The sequence below is a fragment of the Cynoglossus semilaevis genome, chromosome 18, assembly GCF_000523025.1.
Source record: "Cynoglossus semilaevis isolate Cse_v1.0 chromosome 18, Cse_v1.0, whole genome shotgun sequence".
Taxonomy (NCBI): Eukaryota; Metazoa; Chordata; class Actinopteri; order Pleuronectiformes; family Cynoglossidae; genus Cynoglossus; species Cynoglossus semilaevis.
Window position 1 is genome coordinate 9,282,032 of NC_024324.1, and position 22,533 is coordinate 9,304,564.

Consider the following 22,533-nt stretch of genomic DNA (forward strand, 5'->3'; position numbering starts at 1 on the left):
TCTGAAAGTAAGTTAGTGGTGACTGTGCTCCTTGTCTCCCTGGGACCTGGGTTACTTTAAATATATACATATATGAATATGAACTGTATATGCCTGCATTCCATGTGTGCAATTCAACTGATTACAGATATACCAATACATAGTACCTGGAAGGAACAAGGCGTAGTTCACTTTAGTTAGGCTTGTCCAAAGTGTGGGTTGGAGGTAATTTTATATATATATATATATATATATATTAGAATGGCAGAAAATGAACAAAAATGCGTTTGGACACCCCTGACTTCAGTGAACAGAGCTTGCGATGAACATCAGTCAAATAATTAATCTGACTTAAAAATCTATTTGTCCAAATGAGGAGAAATAAAGTTGGGGGTTTTCCCCAATTTGAACTAACAGTAACAGTAACAAGTAACATCATCTCAAACAACAATAATTAAAAGGAGTGTCCAGTGTCAAATTGCAACTCATGTCTAAAAATTGTCAAAGGCAAATATTTAATGTTAATATATGTAAAGTTTATATTGATACACACAAATATATATATATATATATATACATATAGATATATATACATATATAAACTATTCAAGGGACTTTGATTTGAGTTGTATCTTGAATGGTGATGGCAGTGATAGTGGTCTAAAGACTTCCCTCAGTGATGATAGAAATTTGTGAAGGACTTTTTAACGGCGTGGTTTCTGATCTTTTCAACTCTTAAGAGCACAAGGATCAGCCCTGAATGAATCTTTACAGAAGCAGCACAGACCCGTGCTGGAAAATGACTCCATCATCTGCAAAGAACTGCACTGTCCTTTGGACTGAACAGGTTCCTGTTTCCCTCCCCCCTCTTTCAATTTCTTTACTTTGACTCTGATCTGTTTGATTAATAATAGAAGTTCTACTCTAAATGTGAGTTCAATCGAAAAATCAATGTGCTGTGTGTAGGATCTGTATAGATGTTTGTATGTGCAAGTAAGGATTTGTGGAACAAAAGATCAAAAATATGACACCAAAAAAAAGAATTCTATGGTGTGTTGTCTGTGTTTTTGTAACTGAGGACTCCAACTCTTGGTAAATTCAGTATTTATTGCTTCTGGATATTGAGAACATTTTAGTGATGCTGAAAAGGTGCTGTGTTTATTTTATGTGAGAGTTGTTCTTTGTGCTGGGTTTTGCACTTTGGTGCCGTTTTCCCCAGTTCTACGAGAAAAATATAAATTATACTGGAAATAAAACACGAGAAATAAAGGTCATTGTTTGCATTGCAGGACATCGATCACTTCAGTTACAGCTGCTGTTTGGGCCACTGTAGACCTGTGTAGTTTGGTTGTGAATTTTTGTAAAAGCTTTTGTTTAGCAACTTCTCTGGACACTGGCAGCAACATATCTGACAAATCCCAGCAACAGAAAGTGTTGTTTAGAGACACAGCCTCTCATTTTCACAAAAAGAAAATGATTGGTCTCACACTTTTGAGTAACAGTAAACAGTTACACAGAACCTCCATTTTTGTAGATAGTCAAACAAATACCTGCCAGTCGACTAGAGACAAACTGAATGTGTTGTAATGATAACTGAAGATTGTCATGTGTTGTGACTGGTACACTGAGGGTCATTCACCTTTAACTGAATATTTGATGTTGCCATGTCTCGTGAAGCACAGCCTCCAGTTGTTTGTAGTTGTTGTTTGATAGGAAGTCACTGCAGACCATCTGGTAGAAATCACATTTTATTTTGTAAACTTACAAATATTCCTAGAAAAAGTCACATTAACTTCACATCAGGGGATAACAAGCATAGAGAGCGATGCCACACTGGTTGTGTTTGTTGCGAGCCATCTTGATGTAGCCGTCTTCTCCGTAATGTTTTCCCCAACTACATGTAAAACACACGTACAGTTTAACAAAAAAAAAAAAAAGAAAAGAAAGTTAGCCCATAGGTTCCCATTACTGCCACCTGTGGGCAGACAGGTGGGTTTTAGTCTCACCTGTTCTTGACTAGCCAATAGTCACGCCCTCTCTCATTGCCATAACCCACAGCGAGGACACCGTGGTTCACATTGTCGCTGCATTTGCGGTCAGTGTAGACACCTGTTGGACAACACACAAAGGCATGAACTGATCAGTCTAAAAATATCTAAAAACACTTGGTGTAATGTCACAAGCTCTCACCGTGTCGATAGAAGGCGAACTTTGACCTCGACGCATCAATTGCAACAGAAATGGGACCAATTTTAACCAATGCGTCTTTCAATGCGTCTTCATCCCCCTCTGGCAGCAGGACGTAGCTGGAGCAGTTGGCAGCACGATGCTGCGGGTCATACATGCATTTACCGGGCTGAAAAATAAAAGAGCACAGTTACTGTATGCACTGTCAAGAATTCAGTTACCCAATCAAACTCAAGTTGTTGATTTCTCCCCTTACTTTGCCAGTGTAGGGATAGGCAGCCTCAGAGTCAATGCCGGGGTTTTTAATGACGTATAGGAAGGCGTTGGTCATGAAGCCGCCGTTACAGCCTTGGTTACCAAACCTTTTGGAGCAGTCGACCAGATTCTGAGGACTGAGGGACATCAGGACTCCTGTGGACTTCTTCAGCTGCCCCTCCAGAGCTCCAACTGCACTGAATGCCCAGCAAGAACCACAAGAACCCTAGAAATGAAGTAAGTAACTCAACATTATTCATGTAAAACATCGCTCTAATCAATTAAACTTCAGGACCAGATGCTAACAGCTCACCTGCATCTTAACCTCAGTAACCAGGCCTTTTTTCCTCCAGTCCATCGTTGATGGTAAAGAACTGATCTTGCTGTAGTTGGACGGAACTCTTTTCAGGTCTGTTGGTACCACAGTGCCCAAGAACGTGCTGGCTATTTCCTCAGAAGTCTACGGAACAGTGGCAGTCAGTGCCATCAGCTCAAAGTGACTGAGAACAGTGTCAGATACAAGGACAAAGTAAAGGCTTCCAGTCACCATGTCTCCTAAGTGGTTCATGGCCAGTTCGTAGGTGTGTAAACCCATGGATGCTTCCAGGTTGTGGATGTTAATCATTTTTAGGTTCTCCTCCCAGATCCGCCTGCGGCCCAGCTCTTCAACCTGGGAAGTCAAATTGATTCAGTGAACCACAGACTGGGGAAAACCCCCAGGATGAAACCAAGTTTTAGTACCTGATAGGAATATTCTTTCTGATGCGTCTTTTTCCAAAGATCCCAATGGTGGTCGAGTTCTACCCTGATGGAGGCCACCGCAAAGGAACAGAGGACGGAGCAGAGCAGGTGGTGCAACATGTTTGGATCTGGACAAGGAGGGTGACAGGTTAGTGCTTGGCTTAAAGGTATGTCTGCAGCAGTCTTTAACAAATGAACACGATATATTTAATATTTAAAAAGAACCGCTAAAACAACATACCTGGGCCGACAACCTGAGAAGTCCCTGGACTAAACGCGGCAGAACGTCATTTATCACCTACTCACGACAGCTGCAGCTCATTAACTCACTGATTTTTCTTCACCTCCGACCAATGGAGACCAAGTGTTTTCGTGTTGTCTGTGTGACATCACTACCTTTTTTTTTAAACCCCTCATTTTAAGAAAAAAGTACTATGAAGAACTGCATTAACTAGTAAAGATACTTACGATTATTCATTGATAATACGATTATCTGTTATCACACTAGAGTGGAAAAAATGTGTAAAATGTGATGTTTGATTTTTAAATATATAAGATTTATTCAAATAGAATCAGCAGATTATGCTAAAAACAACCATATCAGATAAAAAGAGGAAATGTGTGAACCACACGTGAATTAAAGTCTAAGAGAGATGTGACAATTTCATAGGTATCTGATTTATATAAAAAAAACAGAAACGTCTTTTAGACATCAAGAGTTTTAAACAAGTTTTATGTTTAATTTAATCATGTTTTTCAACCACGGACGTTTAAAAAACAAATAAATCAGAGCAAAGTTCAGGCTGTGACCTGGTGCAAACGACATCATCAGCATTTCAAAAAATATTAATAAAATTAGTTTAGAATCCCCAACTATTTAGTTATTTACTATTTAGCATCTGTTTCGGTTCAACGTGATGTTGACAACATTGAACGATGACTTTGTCACAGTGTTGGATAAACTGCAAAGCTGGCGATGCCACAGAGGTTGTTTTTGTTCTTTGCCAGTCGAATAAATCCCTCCTCTCCCCACGCCGTTCCCCAACTGAAACGGAAGAAAAGACAGAGAAAAACCAACAAACACTGACAGTATTTCTAATGAAAGCACAGGTGTTCCTGTGGTAGAGATTTCCTAGATCGAACCTGTTCTTCACCAGCCAGTATTCCTGTCCTGCGTCTGTGCCGTAGCCCACCACCAGCACGGCGTGATTGATGAGGCGTGGGTTGCAGCTGGGAACATTGTATAAACCTAAAAGAAAAAAATAATTTTAGTTTATAATTTCTGACAGGACTGGAAACCAGACGTGTTGGAGGAGTCGGTGGATAAATGACAGTTGAGTGTGGGATTATTTCTTCTCATTAATCCATGTTATATTAGGATCTTCGGGAGAGTGTCTGTAGAATTGTCACATCCTTCATCCTCACCTCCTCTGTACAGATGGAACGACGACAGCATGGCGTTCACCGCCACGGCCACAGGTCCGACCGACGCCACCACAGCCTGCAGAGTTTTTTCGTCTCCGTGTGGAAGGATGTGAAAGTCAGAGCAGGAGCCAGCTTTCCCTTTAACTGAGTAACGACATTTCCCGTTCTAAACAAAGGTGGGATTTTTATTATTTCTCAGTGTGTGTAATGTAACTCTAACTGGAGTCCATGTGGCCCAAAAGCTCCAGATAAATGAATTCAGGTGCTTTCTAAAAAACAACCTTTTGCTCATACGGGTAAAATCTCTCTGAATCCACGCCTGTGTTGCGGATGACGTAGCTGAAGGCTTTGGAGATGAAGCCTCCCCTGCAGCCATAGTTTCCATCCGTGGTGCTGCAGTCGATGAGGTTCTGTGGACTCAGAGGAACCAGTACACCGGTCCGTCTCTTCATTTGACCCTCCAGAGCTCCCATGGAGCTGAAGGCCCAGCAGGACCCACAGGAACCCTGGGTAAAAAAATATAAAAGGCAACATTCTTTAAACTACAGCTGTGTTTTTAAAAAAATAATGTGTAGCTGCTTCACACTCAAACGTTACTTGGTTTCGGACGGGGCTGACCAGACCATCTGTCCTCCAGTCCACACTCTGAGGCACTGGAAGGAAATGTAATTCCTTAAAGGTATAATTTCTTAAATGAACAGCCTCTTCCACCTTGAAGCCATTCAGCTTCTGGTTGATCTCCTCTGCTGTCTGAAGACAAAACACAGCTCACACACATGACAAAAAAACATACAGTCAGTACTTGGTTATTTTTGAACATTTACACAACACAACCGTAACATCTCAATGCAATGTTACCTCAATATTGTGTTTATTTTATTTGAAGTATTGAAGTAGGTTTGTGTCATGAGTGGCACTAATCTGATTTTTTATTTTATTCAGCCGTATCTATCTATATATCTAAGGGAAACTACGACACTCTGTCTGTGCTTCGGGATCTCTGAGTAAAGGCCATAATCCTGGATGTGTTAAAGGACTGCTGCCAGTTTCCTGTGGAGCTAATACGTCACTCCTTCAGTCTGCTCAGGCTCTCTCTCCGGCTTCCTGCCATCATCACACTCAAAATAAAACCCTCTTCTCCTTCCATCACCATGACACACATTAAAATCCTTCATCTTTTGGATAGTCCTATCATGCTGTATGTATACGAGTTTAAAGTTAAAAATATTTTAACTTGATTAATTTAATTAGTCGTGAGTATACAGCTTGGGATTATTTATTTAGTTAGTTTAAATGGATTTCACATGTTTAAGTAAAGTTTTTTTGGATTGACTAACTACCATCGACATTAAATTATTAACGATTGACTAACTACCATCGACATTAAATGATTAACTTTAAATAAAATGCATTATAATTATTATCATCATTTGCTGCTGTTGTTAAATCAGACTGGTACCATGTCAGAGAGGGGATTTAACCCCAGAGTGAAGCTGTGTTTCCCTGCTGCAGCTTCCTGGTTGTGTTTCAGCACTAAGTTCATGTTCTTTGTCCACACTGCTCTCCTGTAGCTGAACTCCGTCTGTGAGAAAAAAAACAAACCACAGAGTCTAAATATCTGTCCATGTCTACTGACGTCGGTAACAACACAGAAAACCTCCTGTACCTCGTTGTCGTAAACCTTGCTGTGTTTCATCTTCCACTCTTCCCATGTTGTATTTATAGCAGCTGAGGAGTGGGTAACGACTACGAACTGAAGTAAAACTACAAAAAAGACGTGCAACCTGAAAAAGAAAAAAAGAGAACAAAAAACCAACATATCTCTTCACCACGTCAGACTCTGAGGCTGTATTCACTACATGTCACAAAAATCATCAAAACAATCAAATAACACTTCTTTTCTTTTTACCTTCCCGCAGAATAATCCAACATCTTCATCTTTGGCCTTCTGATCGAAGTAGCTCTGCCTCAGACAGAGCACTCGACCGTAGTACTGAGAGAAAGGAAGGAAGTTCACTCTTTACACACACGTCGTGTTGTTGATCAGTGGGTCTGCTCTTTGACTCATCATGTGAATCTAATCTACAGCCAGCTGCTGTGGCCTGAAATGCTGTGACGGTAAGAGATGTGAAAGTGTTGCATAACCAAAAAAAACAACCCAAATGTCGATGAAACGCTCTGACGAAAGTACAAGGTGTTTCACTGGGTTAGTTAAAAACACAATTTCTGACTAAATGACTAAATGAAACTGAAAAGTCCTTCTGGTTTGGTGTTAAACAGCCAGTTTATTTGTGCTGCTGTGGTTGGTGGTTTGCTGCTCTCTTCCTCTTGGCCAACATGTACTGCAGTCCTGTGGAAGTTCTTGCTTAAAAATACCCTGGATAGAAAAAAAGTACAACAGTTTCTATTAAATAATAATGTTGGGTTTTTTTAGTTTTTTTTTAAGTACAACACTCCACTGTGAACCCACCACTAAAATGTGACTGTTCCTTTTCCTCCATATCCCAGCTCCTCTCCACAAATCCTGGAATTACCCCGAGCTGCTGATGAAACCAAATCTGACCAGCAGGGGGGTTTGGTGCAAGGCTGAACTTTGATTTGGAGGAGGCTGTGATTGGGTATTCACCTAATCTTTGCTCCTCCTGATTCCGGAGTTGGACAGAGATCTGCTGATGGACTGAGTTAGGCTGAGGAAGCAGATGGTGAGTTCCTGACTCAGCAGTGATGCATCTTTCTTTAGATAAGATCAAATAAACTACACAAAAACACACACACACACAAATTGATCTGTAATGAAGTCATTAGAAAGTAACAGTTTCAAACTTTACACAGGAACAAGTAGAAATATTCAATAGATATAAGTGAGTCTGGAATTTAATGATAATTGTGATGTAAGACATTTGTTAATATTAATTATTGCACCACTGAGATGTGGAGCGATTATCTCAGAGATTTTCTCAGTCCAAACACAGTCAGTTCTAAAGGTTGGTTAATTTGTTTCAGACTTTTTTTTTTTTTTGACAGGTTTTGTCGTTGGGAATTATTTATCTTATTATCATTAGAGATTAAGTACATTTTTATTTTGTAAGTGTCAGTCCTTAAATTCATTCCCATCTGGTGTTTCCCCTGAATCTCAGTGTTTGGCTGACCTGTGCCTTCCTCCTGTCACCCTTCCAGTGTGTCATACTGGATCAAGTCCAGAAGCAAGTGCATATAAACTCCCAGCATGCTCAGAGAACACACACCTCCGGAGCCAGATTGTTGTTGTTTGCCACGAGGAGCTGAGCCGCAGCGTCAACACTGCGAGGACAGGAGCCACGGTCTGCTCTGCCTCTTCACGTCCTCTTCACATCCTCCATTTACAGACAGAGCAACCTGACGTAGACACTGCTGTGAGGACGGCGCCCCAACACTGAGAACGAGGCGAGTTCCACTTCATTTATTTTTCCCATTTTACTCATAAATTTTATCACTCTTGAGCAGTGAAGATTTCCATTATTCTACAGCTTTTCCGGAGGAGTCAGGAGTCTCCATCATTCTGTGCTCAGGGGAGCTGCTGTCATCACCGGCAGACAGAAGAAATATATTCTGCAAGTATTTATAGAAACTATTGAATCAGGACCAGGAGAATAACTTTCACTGAAATATATGGATATCTGAGGTGTTCTCTTAAAGTAAGACCTTCTTTTACTTCACTGTTCTGCACAGTGTCAGATCAACTCAGTTATGTCAAGATAAAATGTCAGGAAAATGAAACACATACATGGATAGAATATGACATTTTAATTTTTTTAGTGTCAAGTCAGAGCTCGGAGGCCATCAATGAACATAATGGGGAGGAGAAAAACAAAATAGAAATGACTGCTATTTAATAAAACAACAACAACAACAATGACATATTATAGGCAGATACTAGGTCTCTTTTTGTTTTGCAGTAAACTCTGTCTTCATTTGTCCTAGTCTTTCAGTCCTAATGTACGCCTATGATTTTTTTAAATAAACAATAGAACACACGGATAAACATTTTAAAAGATATTGTCCGTCTTTTTGACACGTAATTCGTGCTTTTGCTTCTTTTTTGTTAACAGTTTGTGGCGTAAACCTTCACCGTTGAGATGCTCAGACATGAGAACACGATCAACGACTGGACGTAATTGTCTCATATTTGCCGCCGCCTTGTGGTGAGGTAGGGAACCAACCAAATAAATAATTCGAAAAAAAGAAATTAATATGAAATTTGAATATCCTTAAGACTTTAAAAGGCAGTTCAAAGTTTTTTTTTATGTACAGGCCTGAGACCAGAAACAAAAAAAAACAATGTTCCATCTCTACCTACAGGAGCTGCTGATTTAAGCTAACTAAATTTACCAGTAAAATAACATTAGTTAGCATTATTGCATGTGTGTTTTGTGCTGAATATATTAATAATCCAGAAGTTATATACAATTTCACTATAAAAACCTGAACTATCCCTTTAAACAGACTGTGCCTCCATTTGTTTTTACAAACACATCAGCATCCAGTTGAACAAACTTCAAATTCAAAATGTCAGGCAGACCTTGGAGCTAAATGTCAAAGAGGTCTTCAAAATCAGTCTGCTTTCACAGCAATCACTGCATGTAAACAAGAAATCTGTGCTCTGCACTCATTTTAACCTTACCAGAACACAGGTGGTGTTTACAACACTTTTTTCCCAAATCAGCATTTCATTCTGTGACACTGGCACAGCTTTGCCTTTTCACGTTCCTTCCTGTTAATGTGCTCAAAGACAGAGCTGTCCAGTTATTTATTCACAACAGTGAACAACACGACAGTGAGTCGTCCATAAGGAGCTAAGCTCTGCTGCTGGACTGATGTTGATCTTATGGAGGTCAGAGATTTAATTAATAGGAATTTAAAAGAGCAGTTTGGAAGTTTACACGCCTTTTAATCTGAATCAGAGTTTCTCTGGCTCACAAAACAGACACAGAGTCAGAGATAAAAAAAATTGTTACGTTTTCTACAACGTAACTTTCTTCATCTTTTTTCTAGCACAACGTTTCGACCTGATTACCCATGTTTATTCTTGGCTTCTGTACATGTATTAATGGGCCAAAACACAGTGATATTTTTATCTAATATTTCTTCTGTCATATTTTTACAGGATATTTAGTCTCCAGGACAGGAGCCTCCATCCACAGCTGTTTGGTTTCATAAAGATACTTCCTGTTTAGTGAGAGGTGAGAGAAAACTACAAGAATATTTAGAAGTTTTTAATGGACAGTGAAGGCATCACTGTCCAATAATAATGTAATGTAATATAACATAAGATTTCATTAGAATTATCCTCAGATCGTGAATAGTTTTTTTAAGTTGAAAGTTTCCTTGATTTTTCTTCAATAATTATTTGTTGGGTTTTTTTTTACGTTTAGGGGCATCTACAGATGTTTGAGAGAATAGTTCTCCATCTACGGCTGCTCTGGGCACTTCTCTTCCTGTTGTCAGTATCATTAGCAGCAGAAACCCACCCACTGTGCCCCCAGTCCTGCCGCTGTGACGCTGAACTGCTGGAGGTGAATTGCTCTCTCAGCCAACTCAGCACTGTGCCCAGTGATCTCTCAAGAGATGCTATAATACTAAACCTGACCCATAATAAGATCAAAACGCTGCTGCATCAGCAGTTTCAGAGTCTCAGACAACTTTTACACTTGGATTTAAATGATAACCTCTTGGAGGTTGTTGAGCTGGACGCCTTCCTGGGTTTGGAGAGTCTGCTAACGCTGCGTCTGGCCCGCAATCGCCTTAAGATCATTCCAGTTGGAGCATTTGCTGGCTTGCTGAGCCTGCAGTTTCTGGACATTAGCAGCAATGATATTCTCGTTTTCTTAGATTTTACCTTCCAGGACCTGCCAGCCCTGCAGCACTTGAATGCGGCCGACAACCAACTGGTTTTCGTCTCAAGACACGCGTTCACGGGACTAAACAGCCTGCAGGAGCTGCATTTGGATGCTTGTAACCTCACTGCTGTTCCAACAGAATCATTTTCACAGCTAACAACACTGAGGAGCCTTCATTTTCACTGCCTCAGTCTCACCTCACTGCCAAATTATGCTTTCCATTATCTGGTGCAACTCAAAGAGCTCATTATCTCCCACTGCCCCTGGCTGGACGCTCTCTCTGGAAACAGCCTCTTAAGTTTGAACCTCACCTCCCTCACCATTACACATGGAAACCTCAGTGTGATGCCTTACCTTCCTTTACATCATCTCGTCTATCTCGTATCTCTTGACCTTTCCTTTAATCCAATCACTTCCATTCAGGGGAACCTGCTTGGAGACTTGCTTCGGCTGCAGGAGCTCCATCTGGTGGGGGGATCCCTGCTGAGAATTGAAACTAGAGCATTTAGAGGGCTGGTCAATTTCAGGTTGTTGAATGTATCTAGAAACCGTCTCACCACTCTAGAGTCTGGTGCTTTTCAGTCACTAACGCCCCTTAAGACTCTAATACTTGACAACAACCCACTGGCGTGTGACTGCCGTTTGCTGTGGATGGTGCAACGACGCGTGTACCTTGACTTTGGGAGAAATCTGCCGATGTGCAGCAGCTCACTCCACCTGGAGGACTGGAGTTTTCTAGAATTTTCTGACACAGAGCTCTCAGGGCTGCTCACCTGTCAGCAGCCTCAGATTCTGAACTGCAAACCTCAAAGGGTGAAAGTTAATCAGGGACAGACGGTGGTATTTGACTGCATTGCAGAAGGAGACCCGACGCCATCTCTGAGCTGGTTTAATCCACAGCTGAGGCCTGTGTCATCCACAGGTAGAATATGGGTTCTCACTAACGGCTCATTGGAGGTTCGCTACGCTCAGCCTCAAGACAGTGGTACTTATTACTGTTTGGCATCTAATGCAGCAGGAAATGACAGTCTAAAGGTCAGCCTTCAGGTCAGGCCTTTTCTAACTTCTCGTAAAAGCACTTTTCATCTTGGTGGTTGGATTCCATCTTCCTCTCCAGATGTGAATGGAAATCATGAACTCACATTTGATTTCAAGACGTTACTGATAGCAGCATCCATTGGTTTTCTGTCTTTTTTCAGCTCTGTGAGTGTTTGTTTTATTTTCATGTTCCTCTGGAGCAAAAGCAAAGGACACATTAAGCACACAGCCACCATCAAGTATGTGCCACACAGTACTGTGTCCACTAGTGCCAGAGGAAATGGGAACTATATGGAGACAAGCAGGTTTACCATGAAATTATTATAGGTTGACAAGTAAAATGTCTATTTTTATTTTTTAATATCAATCTGTGTGCAATTAAGGCCAAGGTTAACACAGACATTTACACTAAATGTTTTAAATTGCAGATTAGGATAACACAATTTGCTGCTTTTATTTTTTGTGCACAAAACTATTACCATGCTTAAAAAAACTCATATCATCATCACATGTAGTATTTGATGCACACCAGATTTAAAGTTTTTTTAAGTAAATGTTTACATATCTATAATAGTGAAATTTAAAATAAATGAAGAGAAAAACACTATTATTACACTAATACACTACCCACTAATACTATGGTTTAGGCTCTTATGTGTTTGGAAAAAAAATGTAATAACCAGTTAAAAAAACTATTTACCTATTTACTAGTAAACTTCTGTTAATGTAATGTGCAATATAGTGTGCAACTATGTATTAACATGTTTCTAGTAAGTTAGAATGAGCCATGAATGAGCCTGTATTTTTATATAATAAATATAATAAAAGTTATGATTAATTAAAACAATGTTGATGTCAATGTTCTGTTTTTAAATTTAAAAAAATGTTTTTAATTAAAAGTGTAAAAGTTCAGGTTGAGGGGCTGAAGCTCACACTGACTCACTGACTGATCCAAAAGCAAGAGAAGTGCTAGCTTTTGTATTGTGTAACACACCTTTAGGAAAATCTAATCATCTTGCATCAGAAAAGGTTACGTTTATAAAAATAACAACAACAATACCTCCAGGAAAAAAAGCATAAAACCATAAGCAGGAAGAATAAATGAAAGCGTTAATTAAAGCTGCCACAAGGTGGTACAGACACGTAAAGGTGTTACTATGGCACTGCATTTACTCTTTGAGCATCTCTAGTTTCCATGGTGATAGATATGCACTAAGTCAGTGATATAGTGATATAGTGAAAAAATTAATAACCATGTTAAAACTTGAATACAAATCTTATTTATTTGTTATCCAGGGTTGTACATAATTGAGAAAAAGAAAAAACAGGTTATCATTTTAATCTCCCCTTCACCCGGAAGTAGGTCAACACCTACCCCGGAAATGTTTCAGCCCTGAGCTCACGGACAATGCCTGTTGTGTTTTTGGCTTATAGTTTTCAGTTGAATTTTTCTACATTTATGTGGCTTAATGTTGATAAACGCAATATAACTTTATGCCACAAATATTAAATTTCTCAAGTTACGCTTGGATACAAACCAAGCGAATAAAAACGGCAGAGCGCTACATCAAGTTAGCGGAGCTAACGGCTAAACAAACAAACAGACGGTAGCTGTCTTCAGAAGTTTGAATTAAAATGAGTTTAGCGGGAAGTCGAGAACCCAGGAAGACTGCGGGGAACCGCATGTTCAAATTATTAGATGCTGAAGAAGAGGACGAATTCTACAAGACCACGTACGGAGGTTTTAACGATGTGAGTAACCGAATTTACCGCTAGAGAATGGTGCTAACGTGGCTACCAGTCCCTTGAGATAAACCGATTTGTTGAATATTTGTTATGTGATAATATTTGAATGTTTTACTCTGTGTATTCGTGTTGTGCTCCTAGATCACGATCATGCTAAAAAATCCCAGTATCAAAGGTACCTGAAGTGACGGTCATTAGTGTAATTAATGCTTTAACAGCGTCTTTTAGGTACCAAAAACAATTATTAAAGAATATTTCTTGTCACTTCATGTCACTTGAATAAATGCACTTAGATTTCACTGGCATGTAAAAAAGACACATCTCTAATAGTATATATAACAAATCTGACAACTAAAATTTTGTTGTGGATTGTGTCCAATGAACCGGAAGCTTAACATCACGAATATTGGGACCTTCATAAGTGAATTTCTTCACATTGCATTTAGTTTATAGCATTCTTTGTTCATATTTAAAAGTTGTTTTACTATTTATCTATATTAATATTGTTGCTGTTGCTTGGATGTCCTTAGTTGACTCTCCTGTTATATGTACCACTCTGAGCTTTATCGTTTACTGTCTCAGTTTACAGGATACTGATTGTCATTGTATATAAAGAACAACATCTAGTGAGGCTGACTGTCTTAATTAGGAACAGCACCAGCAACTGAAATGTTACCATTGGAAACACAACATTTAAGTCCCAAACAAACTGTCATCGAGGTGTTATTTTATCACTCTAAAATACGTCTAATTCAAAAAATGCATTTAATTATTTTTGTATTATTCAGGCAGTGAGATCTACTACTGCAATTTAATTCCAAAAATACTCAAAATAGGCGCAGTCTGGAGCAGTGGTCTGCCCACATATATAAAGCCACTTTAAAACAGTCACCTTTACCACATTAATGTTGTTAATTTAACAAAATCAGACATCAGTGTTCTGTTGTGTTCCATCTTCACAGGTGACAAATCGTTGAACGCGTTATATATGTGTTTCAGAAGACAGAATAGGACATCATGTACTACTGTGTAGAGACTTTCATGTAGTTTTCTCATTTCATATTCAGGCCAGTTTTCTTTAAACAGCTGTAGGATCAATGGTCAGCTTGTGTAGGCAGATCGTTCTGACAGTTCTGACGTTGGTCTCGGCTGAAAATGACAAAAATAGATCCATATATATATCAAATAAACACAGACATGTTTAAGACGCTTGAGTCATTTCTCCTGTTCTTTTGGAAAGCTGTGATTTTTATTTTCACATCCTTAATTTAGATGCTACTTTGACCAATGAGGATGTGCCTGTGTGTGTGTGCACATCAGTTTGCGTATGTGTGCATGCACGTTATTAGAGAGTGAGTCAATTTGCTGCTTAAGTGTTGCACTTTGCCTTGTTTACTGCTGTGTCTGAGCATGATTTGCATAAAAGATAAATTATTAATGTTTCTGGTTTTCCTTTTTTTTAAACATGATGCTTGAAGCTGCGTTGAACACAAAGCTGAGAAGAGATGTTGTTTCTATTATACTGTTGTATGCCTGTAGTTCTGGGGGTGTATGTTTCCCAATAATTAATTTTGGTTGGATTAAACATATATGAAATGTAAGAAATTATATCCATGGAATATTCTGAACAACTGAAGCAATTCTGTTTTTATGTATTTCTGTTGTTGTTCTTCCAGGAATCTGGAGATGATGAGTATCATGGCGAACACTCTGACACTGAGGATGAAGTTGATAGCGACTTTGACATTGATGAAGGAGATGAGCCTGACAGCGACCAAGAGGAGGACGCCCCTCGACGCAAAAGTCGAGTTGTGACTAAAGCTTATAAGGTAAAAATACTTCATTACTGCATCGATAGTTTGATCTCCAGAAGAATGCTTTAAAAAACAGTGCAGCACATTTACTTTTAGTGTTCTTTTTTCCTCTGAAATGGAATTGATTAACATTTACTGGAAATGCAAGCCTGTGTTGTCACGGCAATATTTGTTCTTCTCAGCATGTGTATTCATAAACCTCCACGTATGAACCTCTTACAGTTACTGTTGAAACTGTGGCTGCTGAATTTTGTTCTTTTAACTGTAGCCAAGGGAGCAGACGGGCATTTGAATAAGTTTTGGCGCTGCACTTCACAATTAGATCACGTTGTTATTTTTGACTTGCTATAAGAAAAGTTTGACTAATTATGCTGTTTTTTCACGCATTTGTTTTTTTCCCTCATTAAGGAACCTATAAAAGTGGCAAAACCCAAACCCAAAAAACCTGAAGAACAGAAAAAGACAGAGAAAACTAAAGTGGAACTGAAAAGAAGGATTCCACAGGAATTCCATGATTTTAATGAGAGTAAGTTTTTTGCAAAATATAATGACTTCTGATTGTGTCCCATGTAAAAAAAAATCTGTATTTTACTTGTGACACGTGCCTCCCTCGGACTTCAGCCCGGAAGTCTGTGCGACAGTCCACCAGTGAACATACACGCAAGACCAACCTCCGCTTACAGGAACGTCAGGATGCTCCACGGAGAAGGAGAGGAGCTCATCGTGATCAGCCTCTCACACAGGAAGAACTGCTGGCTGAGGCCAAGATCACAGCCGAGATTAACATCAGATCATTGGGTGAGTGCAGGGTGGGGCTGAAATGGTTTCTGTTTCATTTATATTCATTAATATTATATTAACATCTATATATTATACTTTATTACATACAACTGTATTGCCTTTCCTGAAATGTTGGATCAGTTTGAATAACATAAAAATAACCTGACCTTTTTGTAATGATATCAAATTTCAACACTGTCTAAAATCAGTATTTAGATTCTGTCTATTTTAGAACAGATATAATTAATGTGAATTCATTAAATTAGACAATAAATATCCAATATAAAACTGAAAAATTCAGGGAATGGTAGAATACTCTTTGTCCAAATTTGAATGTTGTTCATGTTCAATATACATTTAAGACAAAGAATGACATAGTCATATTGCTGTTGGTAGAGAACTATGAACGCCTGGAGGCAGACAAGAAGAAGCAAGTCCACAAGAAACGGCGTTTTGAGGGACCGACCATCCGTTACCACTCGGTCCTGATGCCCATCGTCTCCCACTCTGTACTGAAGGAAGAAAATGTGGATGTTGAAGGGTGTGTAAGCTCTCACACTATCACACTCTACCAGTAAATGTTTTTTCATTTTGGCTAGAAGAAAAATTACTTGTCTGTCCTTGTAATGTATTTGTCAGGTTGGATCAGGACCTTCCTCAAACCGCTCCCCAAAATCCCACCACGCCTTCCCAGCAGCCCACTGGAGGCTTGTGTTCTCGTACCTACATAACCTTCAGCGACGACGAGGCATTTGACGTGGCCTTTCGTCCCGCTGCACAATCCACTCCTCAGCTTCCTGTCCAGGAGGTTTGTCCCGTCACCCACAAGGCCGCGCTGTACAGAGACCCGGTCACTGACATACCGTACGCAAATGCACAAGCATTCCGCATCATCAGGGAAGCGTACCGGAAATATGTGGCGGCTCACGGGTTCCCTAACACATCAGGTGGAATGACAGGACTGGACTCCTCTGCAGCCAAAGGTGCTCGACACAAGATGCTGGTAAAGCAGAGTGCAGTCACAACATAGATCAGTTCAGCAACAACAACAAGGAACAGTTGACTTTTATCTCATAAATCACAGACTTTAATGGTTGTGTTCCAGTTGTGTTCAAGACAAAATGTTGCAGGTATTTGAAGTATTTGTACACTAACAATACTATACCTCAGTACCTCAGCCTACACACGTTCAAGCAAAGTAAATGAAAAGCTCAGCATGGTTTCACGTAAGTTCCTGTTAAAATAACTGACCTTTGGCTAGTGAAATGAGACTAACAGAAAAATGACCTTTTATTTCTGTGACTTGAGTTAAAAGTTGATTTTAAGGTGGACCTGGTTCTCGGCTCCCTTTGTTCACACTGTGCACTCCAGAGGGTGCAGTGTCTCACTGTTGTACCAAAGGCAACTTATAAGTGCAGGTAAGCAAACTGAGCTATTTTTGTTCTCTGTTGGGCTCTGTAAGACTCTAGGTGTTTTCTGAGTTTGTTTTGATGTCTAAAAAAAAGTCCATCTGTAAAAGTAACCTCAGACTTTTAATTTACATGCTGTTTTGACAAATACTTTTTCAGTTAAGTTTCTTGTAGAATATACAAACGTCTGAACTCATAACTAAAATAAACATTTTTATCATTTTGTAATTAATGTTGACTTTCCATGCTCAAAATTCAGAATCAACGCTCCAACAAAAACATGTTTATCTATCCGTCAACCTCCTAAAGCATGTTTCTGTATTACCAGGAAACAATCAGAGAAAAACAAACAATGACACTGAACATCATCATTGGCCATTTGACCTCTCCATTCAATCAACAACAAAGATTGCGCTACAGTAGCTTCTGGTCATCTCAACCTCTGACTGTTACATAAAAACCTCCTGGGAAACAGAATAAGTAAAGGTTAAGTCAACAGCTTTCAGCTCTTTTAATTGACAACAGTAAAATAAAACCCAGCATATCTGTGATAAGAGAATGTAGAGCTGTGCTCAGGGCTAAGGAGGATGACAGCGACGAATGAAGCTGACCTTGAATTCTTCTCAGGCATCCGTCCTGCTGTGCTCGCTGTCATGTCAGTAAAGCCTCCAGCAGATGGTTGAAGCAGATTTCTTTTTTCCTCTACCTTTGCAGGAAGGCTCCCAAAACTCTGATTTTTCTGTTTCTGCCAAAGGATTGTGTTTCTCTTGAGCTGATTATCTCCTCCTGTGCTTGAAATGTCCTGATGACGTTCTGCAGAGCATCTCGCAAACGAGACAGTTGTCTTCATTAAAAGTTACCAGGAAGACAAGGTCAGTGACTGTACATGTTTAGTTATTACACAAATTTAAAGGAGAAGAAATTCCCAGGAGGGGGTGGGCTAGTCTAAATGGCAGTACATCAGTAGGGTTGTATTTTTTTTTTTCATTTTTCATTTTTCACAAAAAAAAAACTCCTGATCCATTTAGTCTAGGCTAGGCTTAGCATGTATCTGTAAACAATACTTACCTTTATTTTTCTGCATCATAAATGTTTTTTTATTTTTTAAACTCCTTGCTGATGTTATAGTTAGAAGGCTCAAAATAATTAAAAACAGATTCAACCACATCAGAATCATCAAAACTAACATATGATTCACTCTGAGCACTCAGTGCAGCTGAACACTGCAGGCTACATGCGAGCAGGCTACGTGGCAGCTTGTGTCCCTGTCATTAATTCCAATAGTTTCACCACGATTTTATGGTGAAGCTGAAACTGGAAGCAGGTAATATTCACAGAGGTAGCTTCTATTTTGTGCACCAAGTGTTTCAAACTTGGCTTGAGGAGAATCAAAGCAGTAGAGTCCCACATGAACAGCGTGAAGCACAACGACTGCCAAATCAACCTGCGGCAGCTACTGATGATTCATGAAGTAAATGTTCTTTTGTGTTTTATTTTCCATGTGTTTGAATCTGGTTATGAAAGTACTTTCCAACATCCTGACATTTTCATGCAGGTTATAAGTGGCTCTGACAGAGTTTTTAAAGTCCAAGCCTTGAGTTGCCTTAATCTGCAGTAGCTTTGATTGACTCCTTAGTCCAAAGATGATGCACAGAAGCAGGTTGTTAGCTGGTGTGAAAAACATCCACCAGAATTCTACAAAGAAGGATGTTGCAGATGAAAACACATGGAGGATATATAAGTAAATAACTTTGATACTTGCAGACATTAATATATATTTTTAAATTTTCTTTTTGACTTTTTTGACTCACACTTGCATCTGTTATTACTAGACGAAAGCAGTAATGTCTCAAAATGTGTTTGAGTAAAAAGTCAGCAGTCCAGTGTATTCTCTGGGATTGACTCCAACTCTGCCCTAAACCCTTAACTTGATAAAGCAGTGAAACGAGAACAGTGCAAACAAGACTCTCAGAGAAAGGGCTTAATTGTGAGTAGTGTTGTTTATATATAATCATTAGGCTGTGCAGCCAGTTTTGTTATCACATGTCATGTTTAAGACAAAAGTTGTCTAGTTCCGCTGTAAAAATAGAGCCAGTAAGAAGTGTGTCCCAAACCCACACTCCGCACTTAATGTAAGCAGCAGGGTTTCCCATAATAAACCAGGCAGCTCTAAAATGCTGCGGCTAAAAATGGAACTCCTTCCCTGCACAGTCACCCATATGGTCTCTGTCATGATGCAAACTTCACTAGTGATGTGAAGAGCAGAGGCGGACCAGCCGTCTGGAAGTTGTCCTGGCACAGTCTGAAAACTCACCTTCACTGCTCCTGTGTGACCTTTTGACAGCTTTTACCCAAGGTCCATGGTGACAGTCACACTGTCTTTAGGAATCCTGTCACTCTCCAGCAATCTGGCGATACAGATCCACTGTCTTCATCTGCAATCCATCATCTGGACCAAGTGCCTTCCCACACTTCATCCTCCCCCCACTTCCTCCTGACTAATCCCCTGTACTTCCGGATTCATCATCTTGATCCGTCTTTCTTTGCCTTTGTTTCACTCTCCAAATTCAAACTAGTTTCTGAAATTATACTTTGTTAGTTATTTCATTTTACTCACTTCTTCTTTTTCTTTCGGCTTTGTCCCTTTTTTTTTCAGGGGTTGCCACAGCGAATCATTGATTTCCATCTCTCCCTGTTCTCTGAATCTTCTATTTCATTTTACTTACTTAATGTTCTTTATCAGCCTATACGTTTTGTCCTGTTTAACAAACTGAACTGATATTATTAGAATTACCTTCAAATTGGACATGACCCTAATTACAACATCTATTAATCTTTAGCCACTGAACCTTTTTTTTTTTCGTTTGAAAATGACCACAAACCAGAATGTTTCTCCAGATTTCTATACAGAAGAACCAGTGTTGATGGGTGGGGGGGGCATGGTGAGATCAGTAGGTTGTGAAGTGGACTTTCAGCCAGAATACTCAGAATCAAATTCAGCCAAGTTCCTGGGCATCCATCCATCTTCTAACACTTAGGCCTGTGGAGGGTCACAGGGGAAGCTGGACCCAATCCCAGCGATCCCTGAACAGGTTAGCACCGTGTCCCTGTGAAGATAGCCCCACTGTGGACCAGTGTAAGGACTGGAATAATGCGGAAAAACAAAACGTTCTTACCTTCAGTAAGATTTTTTTTTTTTTAACTTCTGCTAAATCTTTTGGGTGATTTTGAAGAGAAGCCTGATTAGAATCAATTGTTTTCATTTGGAACCAAGACGTCTCTCTTTTGTCAGTGAGCGATCTGTATCTGCACAATAACTGAAGACAAAAATGTCAAGAAAGTCTTAAAATTGGCAAAAGTTACTTTTGTAGAGTTGGTGGTTCAACTTACAGTTTTGAGAAGACAACGTTATGTCCAGAGTGGGATGAAAGGGCCTTAAAAGGACGGCTAAAAAAAGGAGTCGTGGGTGGTTGCGAAGACTCATTGTCTCAGACAATTTCATTCGATTTTTATGGTATAACACTGATTCTAATTTAGCACCGACCGTACACTCTGGTCTGCACAAATTGTCGTTTTAACAGGAACAGTCCGAGACAAAGTGTGTTGTTATTCCACAAGAAAAGCCAGCAGATAAAGAATTGTCATAGTGTCAACATAGATTCACACCAAGGGTTTGAAACACCACGTTGATAGAAGTCATTTGTTTCATCACGTCTTCCCAATTCTACCAAATTTAATATTTGTTCTCTGAAAGCGACGACTGCCCACATGCTGTGTTGTTTGATAAGGGAAGGAAGAAGAAGAAGAGAAATGCATCAATTAGAAAAAAATAACAAGTTACCCCCTAAAGCGATGGTGATGAATTCAGAGTCTCTGGTGGAAAGATGGATGAAATGCATTTGCAACAGCAGCGTTTTCAAAGGCATTAAACGTAGCATTTCATCTGTCACAACAGAATACAGAAAGCTTTGTCTCCCACATAGTGCACAGTGCATATGGTACAGATTGAACAGTTTTCAGAATAGGAAGAGGGGGAACTGCATTATCACCCGTTCTAGTGTGGTAGTTGCTATGGAGACGAGTGTAGGTGGTGTACTGTGTGCTGTACTCCTTCCCTCATCCTCTTCCCTGGTCTCTGCTCTGCTACATCCGCAAGATCCGTGCAACTTTCATCCCTTCTTCTTTCTTCAGTCTTTCAGCCTGTTTGTGTTTGAACATGTTAGATTTGTTTGTTATTAGTCATTTTTTCCCCTACCTGTCAGTCGCCTGTCAGTTAGATTTGTTTGTTATTAGTCATTTTTCCCCTACCTGTCATTTCATATAGTCGCCTGTCAATTTCACTGAAACATTGGAGTAAAATGTAGCTGTGAGGACATAGTAAATCCTCCTAACTGTTCAGCTCTGAGTTCATTGCAGTAAACAAACTGGGGCCATCTGTATACAATAATTTAATTTTGCAGTAATCGTTGTGCACAAATATTTTCCATTGAAAATCCTGAAGAAAATGATGGTTTGCTTAGCATTGACGTTCTTCTACAGTATGCCCTGTCAATCCATGCTTCCAGCGATTTTGTATTAGTTTCCATGGAAATAAAGAGTGTGTGTTTAAGTGTGTGCGCGCGCGCGCGTGTGTGTGAGAGAGAAAGACTGGGAGTTAAAAAAAGAAATCTTTCTGTTTTCTACACATATTTTTGTTCAAGGTCACTTCAGCCCGATGTGGACCAAATTGTCCCACTAGTTGTCGTTATGCTGCTCAGCTGTTTCTAAGCAAACCTATTAGACCGGGATTCTCTTCATACTATGTTGTCAGTATCATTTTAGGTGCTCTACAGCATAATGTGCATGTTTAACATTGAAATACCTGGCTGAATGTGACACCTAGTAATTATCCAGTTTCCAATAATAAATCAAAATAATTAGCATAAAGTATTTATGTAACATAAATAACAAACACAAAAATTGAACCTTTTCCAAATGCTATTACAAACGCACTTCTCCACCTGTGATTTGGTCGTGCTGTTATTTGTTTATATTAGTGACCAAAATAAAAGCAAGTGCAGGTATTTAAAATCTAAATGAGTCACACTGTGACACACTGCTAGGTGTCTGCGAAAACGAGCATTGTGAAGGACTGGTCCTGTTAGGGCTGTTTTTTTTTTCTTAAATAATACTCACATCTGTATGTAGGAGAAATATTTAATTTAATAATTATTTGTACCTAATGTGAAGCCATTCCACCGTAGCCAGGCAAAAATGATTATTTAGACATTAGGTTTGCTTATT

At 39.5% G+C, this 22,533-nt stretch overlaps 4 protein-coding genes across 8 annotated transcripts; 2 read left to right on the plus strand and 2 right to left on the minus strand.

Moving 5' to 3' along the window:
- Nucleotides 1-1,711: 1,711 nt before the first annotated feature.
- On the minus strand, nucleotides 1,712-3,541 carry LOC103394264 (cathepsin S-like). The gene is made up of 8 exons (XM_008331493.3): nucleotides 3,404-3,541; nucleotides 3,163-3,290; nucleotides 2,969-3,091; nucleotides 2,735-2,881; nucleotides 2,423-2,647; nucleotides 2,170-2,335; nucleotides 1,986-2,088; nucleotides 1,712-1,873 (listed from the first exon to the last, which is right to left on the minus strand). The coding sequence occupies exons 2-8, from the start codon at nucleotides 3,280-3,282 to the stop codon at nucleotides 1,774-1,776; spliced, it is 984 nt and encodes a 327-aa protein (XP_008329715.1). The 5' UTR covers nucleotides 3,283-3,290; nucleotides 3,404-3,541; the 3' UTR covers nucleotides 1,712-1,773.
- Nucleotides 3,542-3,878: 337 nt separating this feature from the next.
- Nucleotides 3,879-6,645, minus strand: LOC103394262 (cathepsin L1-like). The gene is made up of 8 exons (XM_008331492.3): nucleotides 6,497-6,645; nucleotides 6,254-6,371; nucleotides 6,047-6,169; nucleotides 5,185-5,337; nucleotides 4,869-5,093; nucleotides 4,588-4,753; nucleotides 4,306-4,411; nucleotides 3,879-4,207 (listed from the first exon to the last, which is right to left on the minus strand). The coding sequence occupies exons 1-8, from the start codon at nucleotides 6,523-6,525 to the stop codon at nucleotides 4,108-4,110; spliced, it is 1,020 nt and encodes a 339-aa protein (XP_008329714.1). The 5' UTR covers nucleotides 6,526-6,645; the 3' UTR covers nucleotides 3,879-4,107.
- LOC103394261 (leucine-rich repeat and immunoglobulin-like domain-containing nogo receptor-interacting protein 1) lies at nucleotides 6,568-12,339 on the plus strand. Of its 5 annotated transcripts, none has more exons than XM_008331489.3 (6): nucleotides 6,568-6,705; nucleotides 7,096-7,289; nucleotides 7,765-8,261; nucleotides 8,676-8,773; nucleotides 9,731-9,806; nucleotides 9,999-12,339. In XM_008331489.3, the coding sequence occupies exon 6, from the start codon at nucleotides 10,011-10,013 to the stop codon at nucleotides 11,826-11,828; it is 1,818 nt and encodes a 605-aa protein (XP_008329711.1). In that variant the 5' UTR covers nucleotides 6,568-6,705; nucleotides 7,096-7,289; nucleotides 7,765-8,261; nucleotides 8,676-8,773; nucleotides 9,731-9,806; nucleotides 9,999-10,010; the 3' UTR covers nucleotides 11,829-12,339. The 5 variants fall into 5 exon arrangements, with proteins under 5 accessions (XP_008329711.1, XP_024920776.1, XP_016896705.1 ...); XM_025065008.1 differs by having other exon boundaries at nucleotides 8,676-8,768; XM_017041216.2 differs by having other exon boundaries at nucleotides 8,676-8,737.
- A 525-nt stretch (nucleotides 12,340-12,864) lies between these two features.
- On the plus strand, nucleotides 12,865-17,478 carry vps72a (vacuolar protein sorting 72 homolog a). The gene is made up of 6 exons (XM_008331488.3): nucleotides 12,865-13,253; nucleotides 14,924-15,076; nucleotides 15,470-15,587; nucleotides 15,683-15,859; nucleotides 16,238-16,382; nucleotides 16,481-17,478. The coding sequence occupies exons 1-6, from the start codon at nucleotides 13,137-13,139 to the stop codon at nucleotides 16,869-16,871; spliced, it is 1,101 nt and encodes a 366-aa protein (XP_008329710.1). The 5' UTR covers nucleotides 12,865-13,136; the 3' UTR covers nucleotides 16,872-17,478.
- Nucleotides 17,479-22,533: the final 5,055 nt, after the last annotated feature.